Source organism: Aspergillus ambiguus, assembly GCF_047715705.1.
Source record: "Aspergillus ambiguus strain CBS 117.58 unplaced genomic scaffold BDV59scaffold_31, whole genome shotgun sequence".
NCBI classification, from domain to species: domain Eukaryota; kingdom Fungi; phylum Ascomycota; class Eurotiomycetes; order Eurotiales; family Aspergillaceae; genus Aspergillus; species Aspergillus ambiguus.
This window is the reverse complement of record NW_027395544.1, coordinates 1-16719: the sequence shown is the minus strand read 5'-3', so window position 1 is coordinate 16719 and position 16719 is coordinate 1. Positions and strand designations below refer to the sequence as shown.

At 54.6% G+C, this 16719-nt stretch overlaps 8 protein-coding genes across 8 annotated transcripts; 4 read left to right on the top strand and 4 right to left on the bottom strand.

Moving 5' to 3' along the window:
- The first annotated feature begins 374 nt into the window (after window positions 1-374).
- Window positions 375-3466, top strand: BDV59DRAFT_184102 (C2H2 type zinc finger domain protein). The gene is made up of 7 exons (XM_073690633.1): window positions 375-832; window positions 899-914; window positions 1021-1559; window positions 1614-1823; window positions 1876-1920; window positions 1974-2075; window positions 2132-3466. Exons 1-7 carry the CDS (start codon window positions 746-748, stop codon window positions 3314-3316), a joined length of 2184 nt encoding a protein of 727 aa, XP_073545273.1. The 5' UTR covers window positions 375-745; the 3' UTR covers window positions 3317-3466.
- A 966-nt stretch (window positions 3467-4432) lies between these two features.
- Window positions 4433-6335, top strand: BDV59DRAFT_209660 (sugar transporter; the record flags this gene model as incomplete). Its single annotated transcript, XM_073695433.1, has 4 exons — window positions 4433-5304; window positions 5375-5732; window positions 5809-5948; window positions 6002-6335. The coding sequence occupies 4 exons, from the start codon at window positions 4433-4435 to the stop codon at window positions 6210-6212; spliced, it is 1581 nt and encodes a 526-aa protein (XP_073545272.1). The 3' UTR covers window positions 6213-6335.
- A 157-nt stretch (window positions 6336-6492) lies between these two features.
- On the bottom strand, window positions 6493-8123 carry BDV59DRAFT_184101 (uncharacterized protein). Its single transcript, XM_073690632.1, has one exon. It carries the CDS (start codon window positions 8048-8050, stop codon window positions 6734-6736), a length of 1317 nt encoding a protein of 438 aa, XP_073545271.1. The 5' UTR covers window positions 8051-8123; the 3' UTR covers window positions 6493-6733.
- A 934-nt stretch (window positions 8124-9057) lies between these two features.
- Window positions 9058-10077, top strand: BDV59DRAFT_204223 (thioesterase family protein; the record flags this gene model as incomplete). Its single annotated transcript, XM_073694417.1, has 3 exons — window positions 9058-9170; window positions 9223-9748; window positions 9817-10077. The coding sequence occupies 3 exons, from the start codon at window positions 9058-9060 to the stop codon at window positions 10075-10077; spliced, it is 900 nt and encodes a 299-aa protein (XP_073545270.1).
- Window positions 10078-10364: 287 nt separating this feature from the next.
- Window positions 10365-11134, bottom strand: BDV59DRAFT_204222 (uncharacterized protein; the record flags this gene model as incomplete). The annotated part of the gene is made up of 2 exons (XM_073694416.1): window positions 10365-11009; window positions 11060-11134. The coding sequence occupies 2 exons, from the start codon at window positions 11132-11134 to the stop codon at window positions 10365-10367; spliced, it is 720 nt and encodes a 239-aa protein (XP_073545269.1).
- A 536-nt stretch (window positions 11135-11670) lies between these two features.
- BDV59DRAFT_204221 (uncharacterized protein) lies at window positions 11671-12454 on the top strand (the record flags this gene model as incomplete). Its single annotated transcript, XM_073694415.1, has 3 exons — window positions 11671-11706; window positions 11754-11820; window positions 11871-12454. The coding sequence occupies 3 exons, from the start codon at window positions 11671-11673 to the stop codon at window positions 12452-12454; spliced, it is 687 nt and encodes a 228-aa protein (XP_073545268.1).
- A 275-nt stretch (window positions 12455-12729) lies between these two features.
- On the bottom strand, window positions 12730-13173 carry BDV59DRAFT_204220 (uncharacterized protein; the record flags this gene model as incomplete). Its single annotated transcript, XM_073694414.1, has 3 exons — window positions 12730-12950; window positions 13008-13080; window positions 13138-13173. 3 exons carry the CDS (start codon window positions 13171-13173, stop codon window positions 12730-12732), a joined length of 330 nt encoding a protein of 109 aa, XP_073545267.1.
- Window positions 13174-13406: 233 nt separating this feature from the next.
- BDV59DRAFT_204219 (cytochrome P450) lies at window positions 13407-15277 on the bottom strand (the record flags this gene model as incomplete). The annotated part of the gene is made up of 7 exons (XM_073694413.1): window positions 13407-13602; window positions 13658-13821; window positions 13871-13955; window positions 14001-14026; window positions 14078-14398; window positions 14448-14986; window positions 15061-15277. 7 exons carry the CDS (start codon window positions 15275-15277, stop codon window positions 13407-13409), a joined length of 1548 nt encoding a protein of 515 aa, XP_073545266.1.
- Between the last annotated feature and the right edge of the window lie 1442 nt (window positions 15278-16719).

Genomic DNA, 16719 nt, shown 5'->3' with positions numbered 1-16719 from the left:
GGGAACGACATATGGACCTCCATTCTAGGAAGGTATTTATACCACCTGAGGTACTAGTAGTACTAGTAGTGCCTTGTCATGGACCGAGTGGAGATGCTCTCTGGGGATGACTCTATGGCGAATTCTGTTCCACTCCTGTGGAAATTTCGGATGCTGGACCAAAAAAAAAAAAAAAGAGTGTTAGGGTGGCCCATTATCATTTATGACGTTGTCGGTCTTCATGCCGTATGTTTCTGCAAGAGAGTGTATACGCAGTAGGCTAGGTACAATGGATGCATGCATAACGTAAGGCGTACGGGATCATCGGGAAGTCGGCGGAGTAAATTAACTGCGACCCGAACGGAGAACAAGCTCACGTGGCTCGCAATTGCCACTTTGGATTCTGCTCCACAATCCCGTCTTGTTCGCCGCCTTCCCCCCTCGTAACATCGTTATACACACGGCCGAAGGTGCATTACGCCGAACTCCCCAACGATGTCTCTCCAATCCATCTGATTATTATCGTTTTTAAATAAAATTATTCATTCCGCATTTCCCGCGTGGCTCTTATCGGCCATTCCCTCCCCCAGTATCTTGCGTTCTTGATCACCGGTGCTGCCTGGTCGATGTTCGGGATCGACCTAGACTCTGGCTTAGGAATACCTGACTATTCCTTGACTAAGTCTGATTATATTGCGTGGCTTCCTACGGCCCTGCAGTAGTTCCTTCGAATACACTCGGCCGAGGCGTGACACATCCATTCACCATGCCCCAAGCCGCGACGTCTCCAGGAGTCAAGACTCTTGTATGTCGAGTCTGTCAGAAGGCCTTTTCCAAGGCCGAACACCTTAGAGTAGGTTTAATACCCTTGAGACATATTGCACATCCAAGTGGGGACTTCGCTAACACCGGCACTTAGAGACATGAGCGTTGCCGTAAGTATATGTGCTTAGTCGGCGTAAGATGATCTTCATCTGCCGGACACCCAATCCAGTATACTCCCACTGCAAGGGTCGGAGCTGACTTGATGTCATCCCAAAGACACGGGATCGAAGCCATTCATCTGCAAACAATGCCATCGACCATTTGCCCGCCAAGATGCTCTCACACGACATGAGAAGCTCCACCTCCGGGCTGCCAATTCTAAACATGCACAGGCACCGTCGGTGCATATGGCACCTCCAACTACATCACTAGATGCTTTCCCCTCCTGGGATACTCCAAGAACCACGGCAGATACAAATGTCCCGGCTGCTGTAGATCCTGCCTCAAATCATGTTGGATGGGAAGCATCATCGGATCACAATGGCGGGCTGCAGCCTGCAGCCTCGGACCTCGACTTTGCGCTCATATGGCCCGACTCTGAAAACCTGTTCCAGAGCCTCATGTCCTGTGATGCAACGGACCAATGGCAGATGCCACTCGGTGCCCTGCCATTCCCGCCAGTTGTTCAGGATGTCAATTCCATGAACTTCGGATCGCCCCATTCCTTCGATGATCGTGGCTCGTCTATAGGAACTATCCCATCTGGGGGTAGCCACCAGGCCGTCCGGGATGTCACTGAAATGGTGACGAGTTCGGTGAGATATACTAACCCTCATTATGCTTCCGATGTAAACTGACAGCATGACTAGTCCTCGAGTGTCACTGCCGCCATCAAGTCAACCTCGATCACGTCCGTCTTCTTAGACGAATGCCTGCATATGTTCTTTGTCCGATTCATCCCGACATTCCCTATCTTACACCGAGCCACATTCGTATTTCGGGAATGTACTCACCCTTTATTGCTTAATGCCATGGCGCTTGGCTCCCTGTATCTGGGCCCTAAGGACTCTGTTGCCAAGGTAAGTGCCGTGAGGAATAGGCGTTTTGTGAATATTCTAACGATATGTGAAGGGCGAGGCTTTATGGCGACTGGCACATACCGCCGTAGCCACCTCAGTAAGTCCTTCTCGTCACCTTGTGTGTTTGTTCACTCCGCTTATCCCATCCAGTGGCAATCATTGATCACCCATCGGGGCCCTTATGATGCTTGTAAGGGTGTTCAACTTCTCCTCACCGCTCTCTTGGGGCAAATATATGGAGCGTTGTCGAAGGTACGACGTCACTGTGGCTGCCTCTTATCCTATGTATCCCTTCTAATAAGCCGTAGAATCGGGTTGTTCGCACGACGAGCCAGGTTTTTCGTCCGCTTGGGTTTTTCTGGGCCCGCCATTGTGGGATGTTAGACTGTGAGCCTTTCTCAGTGGAAAGCCTCCCTTACCCCAATGCGTCGGCCTCGGAGAAAGAGCAAAAATGGCGAAGCTGGGCAGCTCGGGAGATCCAGCAGCGTGCGCTACTTGCCTATTATATTCTGGATGGGCTCGTCGCACAAATGTCCGGTGATGGCGCTTCGACGCGTCATGTTGCAAATCCCCTCATTCTTCCTAGCTGTGAAGCTGCCTTTGATGCTGGCAATCCGGACGAATGGTTGGCACATATGCGTAGTCAAAAGACTGAACAGCCATCGTTCCGACTCGTTTTCCGCTCACTCTTCCCTCCGATTGGCAGTTTCCGGTCCTTGGACTATCAATTCTCTGCATTCGCCCTTCGAGTTGTCTTAGAAGGTCTCCAATCACTTGTGTCCGACTCGGATGAAAGCGATCTCGCTTCTGTTGGTGTTCCCGGTCGGTCAGACGTTAGGCGTGCCTTAGCCCAAGTGCATGAGACAATCACCATGAGTATCCATCTTTCAGCGCCCGAGCGGCTCGAAGTCCTTCTGCGCTGGCATACGATATGCCTTGATACGATGATCAACTCGACGGTGCTTTGCCGGCATGTGTGCTCGCGTTACAACATCCCGCAGTATGTCTCTGGAGGGTCGCGTACGGTGAAGCCTGGTTTCGACATGGCCAAGTGGGTGAATACCGAAGACGCCCGTCGTGCCCTGTTGCATGCCATTGCGATCCAGGATATTGTGGAACAGCTTCCACGTGGACGTGCTCACGTTATCCACATGCCCAGTTCTCTCTTTGCTGCAGCTACGATATACGTCGTGTTTGCTTCATCTGGAGTAGGTACCGTTCATCTGCCGCGCACCATTGTGTGGCAGGATGCACTTCTCACCCAGACCGATCTGAACCTGGGGTGCGAGAGTATCCGATCCTCAACGGGATCAGAGACCAGGCGATTTATCGAAGAAGGTCGGACTGATTCTCCCCCCGGCGTCGCAGCGGTTCGGAACTTGCTCTATGAGATGAACTCGATGCAAAAACTTTTCCGATGCCTCATCTCGCAATGGGGCATTGCACACGACATGGAGGAGATTGTTGACCAGTGGATTACGCGGTGTCATTAGTACATTTGTTGGATATACATGTTCATATTATCGATACGTTTTAGCTTGGGGTTTTGGTTTGATTTGGTGGGTTTATCGTTGTTTGAGCATGGAGTTCGTATTGAAGGCTGTCAGCTTTTTATGAGAACATGGAACTGAGTACGAATCCAGAGTAATTCCTTTGACCCGTAACAGTATGGGAGAAATAATTCAAGTTCTGTAGTAATATTTCCGGAAGACCTCGGGAGTTGATGTTGCTACACGATACCTATACAGCGCCAATCCCTGAGCCCTCCCGGATGCCCCTCATCATCACTTTACCCGCAAGGTCTCGCCATCGAGATTCCGAATGCCATTTGAACCGGTCCGCTCGGGTCTCGAGTCTGACCCCAAAGAGGCCAAGATGTCCACGATCTTACTGGCAATTCCCACCAACGATCGTCACCGCCGAGGAGCTAACGGTCCCTCTTCGGCCGCTTCTGCGTGCAGGTGTTGGCCATGAGACCCTGAGCGGGATATGATTTCTAACCTGTCCTGCCCTAGGTCACAAGCCACCGTATGTCTCTCGCTGGGCACTCCAGTCATATTCACTGGCGCCCTACTGATTATGCTACTGTGGCAGTCTGGTCCGTGATCCCTCTGGCGTTTTTTCCCTTTCGCAGATCAGCATCGAGCCTATCAAGTATAGGGACCATGCAGCCCATGCGGAAAGGGCTTATGCTGGCTTCATAGCTTGCCCAAAGATGGTCAAAGTCCGGCGGGAAGCAGACGGCCTAGTAAAAATTGCGGTCGTCTCTATGGCATCTGGCTGGTTTTGCTAACACCTTCAACACGCCCATGGTCTTTGGCGACTCGCTGCTAGCGATGGTCCCGCGATTGGTGGGTTTGGCTACAAGTAATCGAGATCACGGGGTTCTCTCGTACTGAGCCTGATCGGCTAAAGACGACCAATGGGTTCTGGTTCACAGTTTCATCAGCGAGGAGGCTAGCAGGGGTTGATATATAATGTTAGAATATCCTTCAGCGTCAGCCGTTGCGCGAATTCCGTCTACAATATCCCTCCTGCCGAGGACCCCTGCCTCGTTATTGCATAGAATCTGCAACAGGCCAGAAAGACAAACACTCCCGCTGATCACCATGAACTTGCCTACGTTCCCCAAAGTATACAATGTCTACTTCGTTGCCATCATTGCCACGGTGGGTGGCATGCTGTTCGGTTTCGATATCTCGTCCATGTCCGCGATTATCGGGACTAACCAGTATATCGAGTTCTTCAACAACCCCCATGGCGTCCAGCAGGGTGCCATCAACTCCGCCCTCGCAGCCGGATCTGTCGTTGGTTCTCTGATGGCCGGCCCGATCTCCGACAAGATCGGGCGGCGAGACTCGATCTTCTTTGCCTGCCTGTGGTGGCTCGTAGGGACCGCTATCCAAGCCGGTGTGAGCGGATTTGGGACATTGATGGCAGGTCGCGTGCTCAACGGCGTCTGCGTGGGTATCACCTCGTCACAGGTTCCGGTGTACCTTGCCGAGATCAGCAAGAAGGAGAAGCGCGGCTCTATCATTGTCATCCAGCAGCTCGCAATCGAATGGGGTATCTTCATTATGTTCTTTATCGGATATGGTTGTTCTTTTATCGGTGGTCCGGCCTCCTTTCGTCTGGCCTGGGGCCTCCAATTCGTCCCATGTGTCATCCTAATGTTCGGTCTGCCCTTCCTTCCCCGATCTCCTCGTTGGCTCGCGAAGGTCGGCCGCACCCAGGAGGCCATCACTACGCTAGCACGCATTCAAGCCGGCGGCAACGTCGACGACCCGCTTGTCGTGGCGGAATGGGAGGAGATCACCACCGTGCTTGCGGCCGAGCGCTCCGCCCTACCAGGCTGGCGCAAGTTCGTGCTCAACGGTATGTGGCGACGTACAATGGCCGGATTTACCGTGCAGGCATGGCAACAGCTGTCGGGCGCCAATATCATGACTTACTACGTAGTTTATATCTTTCAAATGGCCAAGTATGCCCCCTTTTGCTTAAACTGGACGTCTCAAACGTTCTGCGTACATATATTGACGTCCTCCTTCTAGCCTCCGGGGCAATATCCTACTGATCTCCTCCGGGATTCAATACGCGCTGTTTATTGTCTTCACCTCCGTGATATTCTTCTACATCGACAAGACAAGCCGGCGTGGGCTGCTCATGTACGGTGCTATCGGAATGGGCATCTGCCACTTTGTTGTCGGTGGAGTCCTATCCTCCGGCACAATTGTCCCAGAGGGCGTAGACGGCAACCTGAACGTCCAAGTCCTGGTGACCGGGCCAAAAGCGCACACCGTCATCGCCTTTTCATACCTCCTCATCATCGTGTATGCGTTGACGCTCGCCCCGGTGGCATGGGTGTATGCCGCGGAGGTCTGGTCTCTCGAGACGCGCGCGTCCGGCATGGTAGGCCCTTGCATCTTTTCAATTTCTCAAAGAGATGTTGTTACAGAGATAAGCTAACCTCCACGATCTTGTGCAGTCCATCGCGGCCGTAGGAAACTGGTTGTTCAATTTCGCCCTGGGTCTGTTCGTGCCTCCCGGATTCGCCAATATCCGCTGGAAGCTTTATATTATTTTTGGGATTCTTTGTGCTGGTGCTGCAGTGCAGGTCTTCTTCACGTATGTCTGGCCCAACGTCTTGCCTTGTCTTCCGTCTAATGCATTGTGTGTAGCTACCCAGAGACCTGCGGCAAGACCATTGAGGAAGTGGAGGAGATGTTCAGCAAAGGAGGCCCCAAGCCCTGGCATACTAAACCAGGAGACTCCAGACTCGATGGTCGTATCCAGGAAGCACGCGAGCAGAACCTCCATGTCAAGGACGTTGGCGTTCCTACCGGCGCGGAACCGGCAGTAGGCGAGAAGACGGCAGCCGCTGAGGTGTAGAGCCTTTGCTCTATCGTATCTGTACTGGTATATCGGTGGAAGTAGGTCAGCGGGGGTTAATCTGTCCTCGATTTTATCTAGGGCCCGAGCATGCTGTTACTAGTTCGCATGAGAGAATATGAGATGAAGACGAGTACCAATTCAGTGCAATAACATGTACCATCATCACCACCACCACTCCTAATCCTACTCGGAAGTTTAGCATGTAATGCATGTAAATCAGTCTTCGTACGTTATGGAAGACTCTAACGCCATCTTTGCTTAAAAGAACGACAGTCAACTACTGGATAACATTTGTATTGGACTGGCTAACTGATGAGTTTATGCAATCTAGTAAAAAACAGCGGCCTTCTTCGAGTATGCAAATGTAAATGCGATTGAATGGTGTCGATCTTGAATGCAAGGGGTATCCAGGCAGTCTGATGCATAACAGGAGAACCGAACAATGCTAGGAAGAATAAACACTATGCGAGAAATCATGATGCTGAACAAATATAAAGGCAACGCTTTCCCCCAAATGCTCAAAGACCAGGTCGTGCTGGTTCTGTACGTGTGTGGGTAGTATAAGTCTGCTTCGACGGAGTAATGGATCCCACAACAGTATTCAAGGCCTGCGTAACACGAGTGACCCAGCCCTTGATGACATCAGACATGAAACCATCTAATTCATCATCAGTTGTTCGCTTTTCGCGCTCTAAGATGTCCATGCATCCATCGTATGATTTTTTCATGCCATCTGTAGCAACTTTCATTATGGCAAGATAATGCCTCGCGGCGGTAAACGAGTCGAGGGCGCCGGTGCGCAAGGGTATTTCAGACGCCCATTGCGATGGGCCCTGAAGGCTAGAGCCATCGGTGAGTTTATTGTCGACGACCAGGAGAGGGTTTAGTCGGTTTAGTCCATCTGTTTGGTGGGGTTTCTTTGTAGGATCGGGTCGGCATATAGCCTTCAGAGGAGGAGGCAGCATCTCTTCGTCTCCATCATCCTCACGCAGCCTTTTCTGGGTGGGCTGTAGAGAGCGCTCCGGAACAGGGTCCTCTTCATCCAGACCACTGGAGTAGTCTGATGACCTGTATTGAGGACGCTGCAGCATCATCCTTCTCAACTTCTGATCGAACGTTTCCCTCCGTGGAATTTCTGCCAGGTTGGGAGTGGGTGGGCTGCTCTCGGTGGGCGGCTGCAATTCGTCTACGAAGGAGCGTACATCGTCCGGAAGGAGAGACACCCACTTCAGTACACGTTCTCGCTTGGCTCGCAGCTGGGCCTCGGTTTCGGCATCATACGCCAGCTGCCGGGACGGAGGCTTCTGCAGACGACTCTGCAGCATGGCTTCCGGGGTTTTCAACTGCTCGTGGCTCCGGACGCAGACTCCCATCCACTGATCGACCTCGGCCGCCAACAAAGCATCCATCTGCTGGACGGGCTGTCGATTCTCGTCGACGGCTTCCCAGTACATCTGTCGATCGAAGACGAGACGGGTGATCGATCGACGGCATGACTGCCACGAGTAACTCCGGTTAGTCTTCTCCAGCAGCTTCTGCGAGACGACAACCCAGATGCTCTTGTTGTAGGTTTTGGGATCCGGGTTGATCATGCGCTCGGCACAGATCCGAACCAAGGCTCGTTGCTCGTCGAGGGTGAGCCGCTTCCCCCGACCCAAAGTCGAGTCGCTCACCGTGGGGGTGGCCGCAGCAGGCAGGTTGAGACATGGACTTTGGTTGAGCATACTGGGAGACCCCTCATTAGTCATGACGCCCGCACCCGACTCCTTAAACGTCCCCTCCATGGCAGGACGTAGATGCACCCGAATCAGCTGGGACAACGTCTCGGACGCCATGTGGAGGGGAGGAGGGAGAGGAGGGAGAGGAGGGAGAGGGAGAGGGAGAGGGAGAGGGAGAGGGAAAGAGAGGCGGAGGAGGAGGTGAAGATGAGATGAGACGGCAGAATTGGTGGCACCAGAAAAGTGCGGCTGCCCAACCAGGAAGAGGGAGCGAGCTCATTGGTCCGATTTGCCACGCGTGTCGCGTAAAGGCACGTGACCGCTGGCTTCCCGATTGAGTTCGTTTCTTCTTTTCTTTCTTTCTATATTGGCGAACTTTCTCTTCTTTCGCCTCTGGTCTTTCGTCTCCTCGCTATCCTCGTCTCTATCCACACTGTGTGGATTCATCCCCTTCGTGGCGATCTCCGGGGGCCCGTCGGCAATATGCGCACGCCCGCATCGCCCGCGTTAGTCCCATATTACCCGATCGGGGTTTGACGGCGCGGTTCCAAGGAACGTCCAAGATTGCGCTTCATCCATGGATTCATATCGATTCATGCCCGCGGACCACCCAGAGAAAGAGGGGCAATTGTATCATGAAATCATGACCCCCCTTTATCGTGGAGCCGTTGTGGGGAGAAGTATAAATACATCAATCACTGTCTGGAGAGAACGCCTCTGCCTCGGCTGTCGCATAGTTCGCCCTCCTTATTCTCGAGTTCTGGCCCAGTCGTTCGTTGTATTCGCAATGATCTGCCAGCCCACCCACTTGCAGGCCTAATTCAGGCCGGAGATCAATGAACTGCATTCCAAGAACCCCCCGTGTGCGTTGGTGCTGCGTTAGCATCGCTAGTCACTCGAACTAACTCGGCATATCGGAACTCCTGAGCCATTTGGCAGGCCTCCCTACATAGCGAATGATAACGGCCTACTCGAGTCTGGGATTGACTAAAAATTGTGTCACTTTTACCCGGCTTTCTCGGCTCGCTCGACATTTGACACGCCCGTACATAGTCCACATCCGAGGCTGTTTTCCTCTGCTTTGGTTTTGTCCCTCTCTACTTCCGCCCCCGAGGCTATCCCTTATGCCGCCCCAGAATCAATCCCGCCTGTCGGCGGCAGTATCGGCCATCACTCCCCTCGACGGGGCACACAGTCGATTCCGCGTGAACGTCGCCCGAGAATGGACGACGCAGCAGTACGATCGCCGCCCACCTCCCCTGACCGACCGCTGGTGCTGACGCCGACAGCTCCGTTCTGGGCGGGTTCCTGGATGCGGTGATGCTTGCTGCCGCGCAGCAATTCGCCGCAGCCAAGTTCCCAGACGGTCGGTTCCCGGACCCCGTCCACGTCTTCGTCCAGTTTCTTAAGATGGTCCCACCCGGTGAGGTATGCATCACCTGCGACCTGCTCCGCGCGTCGTCGCGGCAGTGCGTGGTCAAAGTCGACCTCACCGCTGGCCCGTCGACGTCGCCCACAACCGTGGGCATCGTGACGCTCGCCGACATGTCCAAAGAAGCTGGGCTCTCGCAGCCGTCCCAGCCGACGGCGTGCACACCGCCAGCGCCGCCCAACCGGGAGACCGAGTGCATGACGGTCGACGACCCGGTCGTCGATGCAACGCCCGTCACGGCCAAGCTGAACTGGGTGGCGCCACGCCCGGCGGACGGGTTCTGGGGCCACCGGCTGGGCGGCCACCATCGCGAGGTGTGGGTGTCGTTCCGCGACGGAGCACGCATCGACGATGTGTACCATCTGGCGTTGTTGTCGGATATGGTAGGTGTTTGAGGATCCCACCCCCGACCATGCACGTCAGGTTCGTGGCTCGTGCTGACGAGGAACAGCCGCTGCAGCCGCCTGCAACGCACCAGGCGGGCTTCTACCTTCGGTATGCCCTCTCGACGCTGTGTCTGTCAGTCGAGTTTAAAAAACGACCAGACCCGTCCACCCAGTGGGTCATGATCCGGTCCAATTCGCTTCAGGTTCGCGACGGGAGGTATGATGTCAATGTCCAGATCCTCGACGAGGCCGGGGATATTCTGGCGTTGAGTAACCATGTGGTATATATTTCGGAGCTTCGGCCGCGGCCGAAGGCGAAGATATGAGATTCGCTAGATGTGCATAACCCGAGGTTGCATTCCGGTAAACCTTCCACGTGGATTGATAGGGCTATCTACATACTCTACTCTGCCTGAACAACATGCATCAGTTCATACGTATGATAGGGCTAGAGCACATTATGCAAACATCTGCCAACAATGACAATTAATTATGATCTGCTGAATGTACCAATCGGCCAATCTACACTTCCCTCCATCTAGCACAAACGGGTGAATCACGAAACACATCCTCCCCAGTCTCTGAAGTAATACTCTGTAAACCAGCAACAGCATCAAGCCGCCCCGCCGAAGATATCATCCAGCTCGTCCCCCGCCGGCGGATTCACAAAGTAGAACCCCCCGAAACCAAACAAATCCTGCTGCATGACAGGCGGCCCGAAATGTGCAGGGTCTGCCACAGTCAAGACCAGGGATTCGCGGGCGGGGGCAGGAGCTCCATTCTCGAGCTTGACGCTATTAGACGCAACCCTAACGCGGCTCCCCCGGCCAGGGCTTTCACTCTTGGTAATGGTGGCAGTCGACGACACAGAACCCGGAGCCTCGACAATCTCGACGTCGTCATCGACAGTCAGATCGTGCTGAATCTTGACCTTGGAGTCTGTATCGGCTTCGTCTTTGTTGTCATCCACAAGGATGGCGTCCATCAGACTCTGGCCCTCGCTGGCGGCCGCACGGCGCTTTGTCGGGGAGGCGTGGTCGGGTGCTTGGGCGCTGCGCTTGTTACGACCGGACGAGGAGGCCTTGGTCCTGTTACTGCGTGGAGCGCGAGGGGTGCGAGGAGGGATGTTGGTGATTCCACGGCGGCGGGCGTCGGCTTTCAGATCCTCGGCCATTTTGCGATAGCGCCGGAAGCGGCCTTCAATGGCGTCGTAGGTGGCACCTTGGCCGAAGAAGGTTGCTATGGCGCTGTAGTCGAGCTGGAAGGGTTCGTTAGATGGGGGCGAGAGTGGAGTGAGGAGGGTGGTACCTTGAGACCTGGCTGGCCTGCAAGCATGGCCGCAATTAGGCGATCGGTGGATTCGGTGTCTTTCCAGTTGACCATGTTGTGCAGAGGATGTATGATTGTAGCGGCCCCGGCGGGAGGGTCTATAGTTGGGGAGGGGTGGGTGATGGAGAGGAGATAGAAATGTGGAAAGAAGAACAGAAGCTGACTCTACGTGAGAGAGGAGAGCGTCTCCAGAGTAAGAATTCACTGAGAGAGACACAGAGAGTCAAGAGGAGGGAGGGAGTCGACTCTCGTTCCATGGGAGGATCTGTTACTGCAGCGGTTGTATATCGGGGACGAACCTGACGACCTGACAACAGGAGGAATAAGAGCCCTCAGAGTGAATACGAAGGGATGAAGAACATCTGGGAATTCACAGAGGTCGAGTCGAGTCCGTCCCTGCTGGCCAGCTTTTGTTGGTGGAGGCACAGAAGTGTACAGGATGAAGTATATGAAGTATACAGGAGGAAGTACTATATTCTCATCTCTCCCTCTCTTTTCCGCTCTTTTCCTCTCTTTTCCTCTCTTTCTCTCTCCTCCCTCTCACATACTTCCACCTCTCTAACATCCTACCCAGCTCACCTCACCTCAACATGCCTATGAAGTGGACTCCCGAAAACGACCAGCTTGTACGTCTCCTTCTCCCACACTCAACTCCCACTGACCACTCCTCCAGCTTTTTCTAAAGATCCTGGAAACCCACGACTTCGCCCTAGACACCAAGCGTGTCGCCGAAGCATGGCGTACGTGCCATCCACCACGATCCCGTTCCACCACCTACTAACCCCCAAAGCCCAAGGCGAGAACCGACCCACCCCACGCGCCATCACCGAGCGTCTCGTGCGTATGCGCCAGATGGTCAAGGCCTCCCCCAACAACAGCGACAGCCACTTCAGCATCGGCAAGGGCACCGCCTCGACTCCGCGCAAGCCACGCTCGACCCCCAAAGCCGCGGGCACCACCTCGACCGGCAAGCGCAAGCGCCGTGCCAAAAAGCGCGATGAGTACGAGTTCGACGAGTCCGCCGACGACCAGGCCGCAGTTCCCATCAAGATGGAGGCGCCGGTCGACCACGACGACGTCGCCATCGACACCCCGACCAAGGAGAAGAAATCGCTGCAGCCGGCGTTTGCGGACTTGAACCTCCACCTCGTCGGCACCACTCTCAAGGTCGAGCCCCGGGACGATGATCCGTTTGTCTTTGGGGCGTCTCTCCCTAAGCAAGTGCGCACGGCGAGCACCTTGCCTCCGGGGATGGTGAACTTTGGGACCGACGAGGAGGATCGGGAGGATGAAGGGGGGACTTCGGTTTGGGAGTATCACCCGGAGGATGGGAGGCGGGAGGAGGAAGGTAGGGGCGTTTTGTTCGCGACATGAGCTTTGTCGTCGTGGGGTTTGGCGGTTACTTTGCCGTTTGTTGGGGGAAGTTCAGGGATATTGCAAACTCATCGTCATGCAGATTTCGTCTAGGAATGGAATGAGAAAAGTTTCATTCAATTCGTGATTGAAGTCTCATAGCGAGAATCAAATGAGTATGATTGAATGTGCAATCAAATTCGAAACAAATCCCCCGGCTCCAACGTATAGGTCCTTCCTGGTGCCTGAAAAATCATAAGAACATCCTAGAACGTCCACACGTGTCCCAACCATAGTCAAGCTTCATGCTCGCGGTTGTCCTCCTCAATCTTCGCCTTCTTTTCCTTAGGCGGACTGGCCGCAGGGTTCTTGGGAGGATAACCCCTTCCGCGCTTGCCGGGGGACGCCTCAGGAGTAGCTAGCGCTGAGGACGCAGAGTTGCTCTTCCCGGGTTCGTGCGCCTTGGCTTTTTCCCTGAGACGCTGGATTCGATGCTGAATGGCACTCACAGTGCATTCTACCATGACGGAAAGTTAGCGCGTAGAATTATAGTCGACGTAGAGACAAGACATACCGGGTCCCATGAACTCGGCCAGGGCTTTGAAATCCAATTTGGCGGGGGTTGTGGTCACAATTCCAACCAGCAGCTGAAGATGAATTAGTCGGGAGTAAGATGTATTGAGGCTGCGGGTATGTGGACTTACTCTGGCGTCGGCTTGGTCGTTCCAGGTGATACCCATTGTTGCGGTAGTGAGAGGTAGTGAGGATTGATGTTTGTAGTCGTTGCGAGGGTGGATGGATGGTGGAGGAAGAGAGGAGAAGTTGAGGGAAGAAGAGGAGGGAGGAGAGAGAAACATTTCACTGGTGACAACCACCATAGTCTTCACTGAGCTCAGGTATGTAGTTCCAATTCAATAGATGTATCCTATTCAACAGATAATATCACACTACCTACCCAGCGCCATGGTATCACTCAAGCCACAAGAAAATACCCATCAGGTCCCCTAGTCCCTCTCGGCTCAAAAACAAACTTGTTGAATTCCTCCGGGTGATACGACGAGAAATAGTCATTATAGAGGAGCTCCTCCCGCGTCTTCGCCGGGGTCGTCAGGTTATCAAACTGGCGGAACACACGGCCGAGCGTGAGATACAGTTCGCAGTACGCGAGCCTATCGGGACACTATCAGCAGGTCGCCCAGTCCAATCGAGAATATAGACACTTACGGCATGCCCACGCACTGTCGCGACCCCTTTCCGAACGAAAACAAAAACCGGTCCAGCGACTTGGCCTTCTCGGGGTTCGTCCACCGCTCAGGGTTGAACACTTCGGCCTGCGGGAACAGGTCCTCGTTGTGATGCATGGTCCAGGAGCTCATGCTCACCACCGTCTGCACACGTTAGCAGTGCTCACATCGCCCCGAGAAGGGGAGAACATACGCCTCCAGGGACATGGTAACCATTGAACTCGGCTCCCTGGTCAGGGACCACACGCGGGAGTCGACCGGGGACACCAAACGAGAGACTACACCGGTTAGCCATAACCAACCCATGCAGCAGAATTACCTACCGAAGGGCTTCCTTGATCACACCGGTCTAGAAAGGTCAGCCGAGCGCCCCTGCAGCCAAACCACTGCTGGTACTCACCAAATACGGCAGCTTCTCGAGAGACACAAAGTCCATCTTCATCGTGGGGTCCGGGAATGCCTCCTTCAGCTCCGCCGTCAACCGCTGGTAGATCTGCGGGTTGCGCACGACATTGTACGTCGCAATCGTCAACGCGTTTCCAGTGGTGTCCGCCGAAGCGGCCACAAGGATATACGCCTCATCCTTGAGTTCCTCCACCGTGGGCACCACATAGCCCTCCGCGGCGTTAGGCGACAGCAGCTGATGGAAGATAGTCGTGCGGCCCGCCTGCTTCCCCTTGTCGACGTCATCCTTCACCCGGAGAATCTGACGCCGAGAGCCCTGTACACGCATTAGCCCCAACCAATCACTCTCCAACCCTGCAGCATACCTCATGATGCAGCATCATCCGGGTCAACGCCCCACTGGTCAGCTTCGCCAGCCAGAAGGGCGTGCCCAGCGCGAAAGGCTGCACGGCCGGAAACTGCTGGAAGAACCAGAACGCGGGGCCAAAGTCACGGATCATGTTGAAGAAGCCGACGCCAAACTCCGCGTCGTCGAGGAAGTCGTAGCAGTGATCGAAGGCATAGTCGGTGATGACGTCGACGGAGATGGCGCGGAAGCCGTGATGGAGGTCGATGCGGCCGGACGACTCGAACGCGGCACGCATGCGGCGCACCAGCTTGGTCGCCTTCTCCTGCACGATCTCCTCCAGGTCGAGGACCTTCTTGCGCGAGAAGAACGGGTTCAGCGCGGAGCGCTTGATGCGATGGATGTCCGGGCTGGGCGTGGTGAAAGTCGCCTTTTCGGTGCCGAAGGCGCCGTAGAAGGCTGGGTTCTTGCCGTACCGCGAGCCTACGTGGTAGATCTTGTCGCAGTTCTCCGGGTCGTTTAGGTGGATTTCGTTGGGGGTGATGCGGACAACGGGACCTGTGCACCGTTGCCGGTTAGCTGCCCGACTTCTATGGCTTCTATGTTCTACAGCATTTACGAAAGGCGCATACCGTATTGCTCGTGAAGTTTCTGGATCTGGAGGTACAGACGTCCGCCGTGGAGGTTGTACCAAAAGGAGTAGAAGTAGAATGCGCGCGCAAGGAGGGGCCCGGGCACCTTGGCCAGAGGATGGAAGTACACCCGGTAGATGACGGCCCAGATGCCGCGCACGACTATCGCAGCGGCCACCGTGAGGGCCAGCAGCTGGATGAGGTTCGCAGAGGCCATGATGAATGAGCCCTCCAGGAGGTGAAGGTGTTGAAAGGGAACCCGCAAGGGATGGAGACATACTAGGGCCTTATATCAGGAGCTGCCAGACAAAGAAAGTACCCACCAGGACCTGGCGGGGACAAGCTTAGTGAATGATCTCCTCCAATTGACAGCGGGCTGTAGTAATGAATATCGACTCCCCTCATCAGTCTGCCGCGAATCTACGGCGGATGCGTGCGTATCGCATGCCTCGCTCACTGACCCCGGCCAAACTCTACAGCCCTCTACAACAGCTGCCCTGTCGGTCGTCGATGACGAGCCACACGATCATGCGCATTCCAGATTCCGATCTTCGACCCAACCTCCAAATTGGCGCGGCAGTCAATAATGATCTCCGTCCCGCAGCGACGTGGCTTTGCATCAATCGCCCTCAGCAGTCTCCGAACGCAGGCAGAAGAAACGGGCCCAATGGCCTGGAACCGCGCCAGGAAGGCTGCAGGATGATGGAACGTTGCCCCATTGTCAAACGTATCCCGGTCGTCAACGGACCCTACGGAAATGCGCTAGGGGCACCAGTCGGAAGACACGAGCCATAGACTGCCAATCAGGATGGAGCGGCCGTTGAGCGGAAGTGTGGGTGGTGTTTGCTGGTATGATGGTTGTCCCAAGCTGTCGGTATACAACTGGAGTTCTAATTCCGGGGCTAGAATGCATGGATGACGACGGCACCGTTGGGAGCTGGCCAGGGGGTTGACGTTATCTCCCGTGGTATGTGTGGTATGTGCCGCATTCCAAAGGAGGTTGACATCCACAGCGGAGACGTACGGTGGGACCAGAATACGATCATCATGGATGTCTCCACCGAAGCTGAACTGAGAACTGAGGATCGTCCGAGGGAGCTGAGAAGGGGAATCGAAAAAGATGATATTTCGTATCAAATCCGAGAAGACGGCCGGCCGGGCAAAAATAGAGAATCGCCAGACCAGTCAATCCAAACTATGAACAAACGCATTGTGAGCAAAGAGGTATATACAAAACAAGTAACGATCCACCCAGTCATCGACAATATATTAGTCTCCACCACCACTTAGCAGCGCCTTCACACTGGCCCAGTCATGCAGACAGGTCGGCCGCTAAAACCTCCAACTTCCCGAACTCCCCGGCACTAAGTCAGAACAGAGTTCGGCCATCGTGCTAGTTCGACGCAGATGGCCGGTCCAGTTGGGAACGCAAGAGACCCCCTGTCCGACACTACACCGCTAACGAGGTTTCTGGCCATACACACCCACACTGTCCACACTGTTAGCCATGGCAAACATCAACGGGAATCTCCAGACTCACACTCGGAAATAGGCGTGCGTGTTGGGGTCCCGCAGGCCCTTCCGCATCTTGGCCAAAAACACCTGCACCTCCGTATAGGACCACTAATCACATAGGTTAGTTGCGGATTATCCAAGAAA

Excerpts from the sequence above, each read along its gene's own strand:
- BDV59DRAFT_184101 (XM_073690632.1), bottom strand. The coding sequence starts at position 8,050 with ATGGCGTCCGAGACGTTGTCCCAGCTGATTCGGGTGCATCTACGTCCT.
- BDV59DRAFT_184102 (XM_073690633.1), top strand. The coding sequence starts at position 746 with ATGCCCCAAGCCGCGACGTCTCCAGGAGTCAAGACTCTTGTATGTCGA. Across the intron at positions 1,560-1,613 it reads CTGAAATGGTGACGAGTTCG|TCCTCGAGTGTCACTGCCGC; the intron begins GTGAGATATACT and ends CAGCATGACTAG. Across the intron at positions 1,921-1,973 it reads ATACCGCCGTAGCCACCTCA|TGGCAATCATTGATCACCCA; the intron begins GTAAGTCCTTCT and ends TATCCCATCCAG.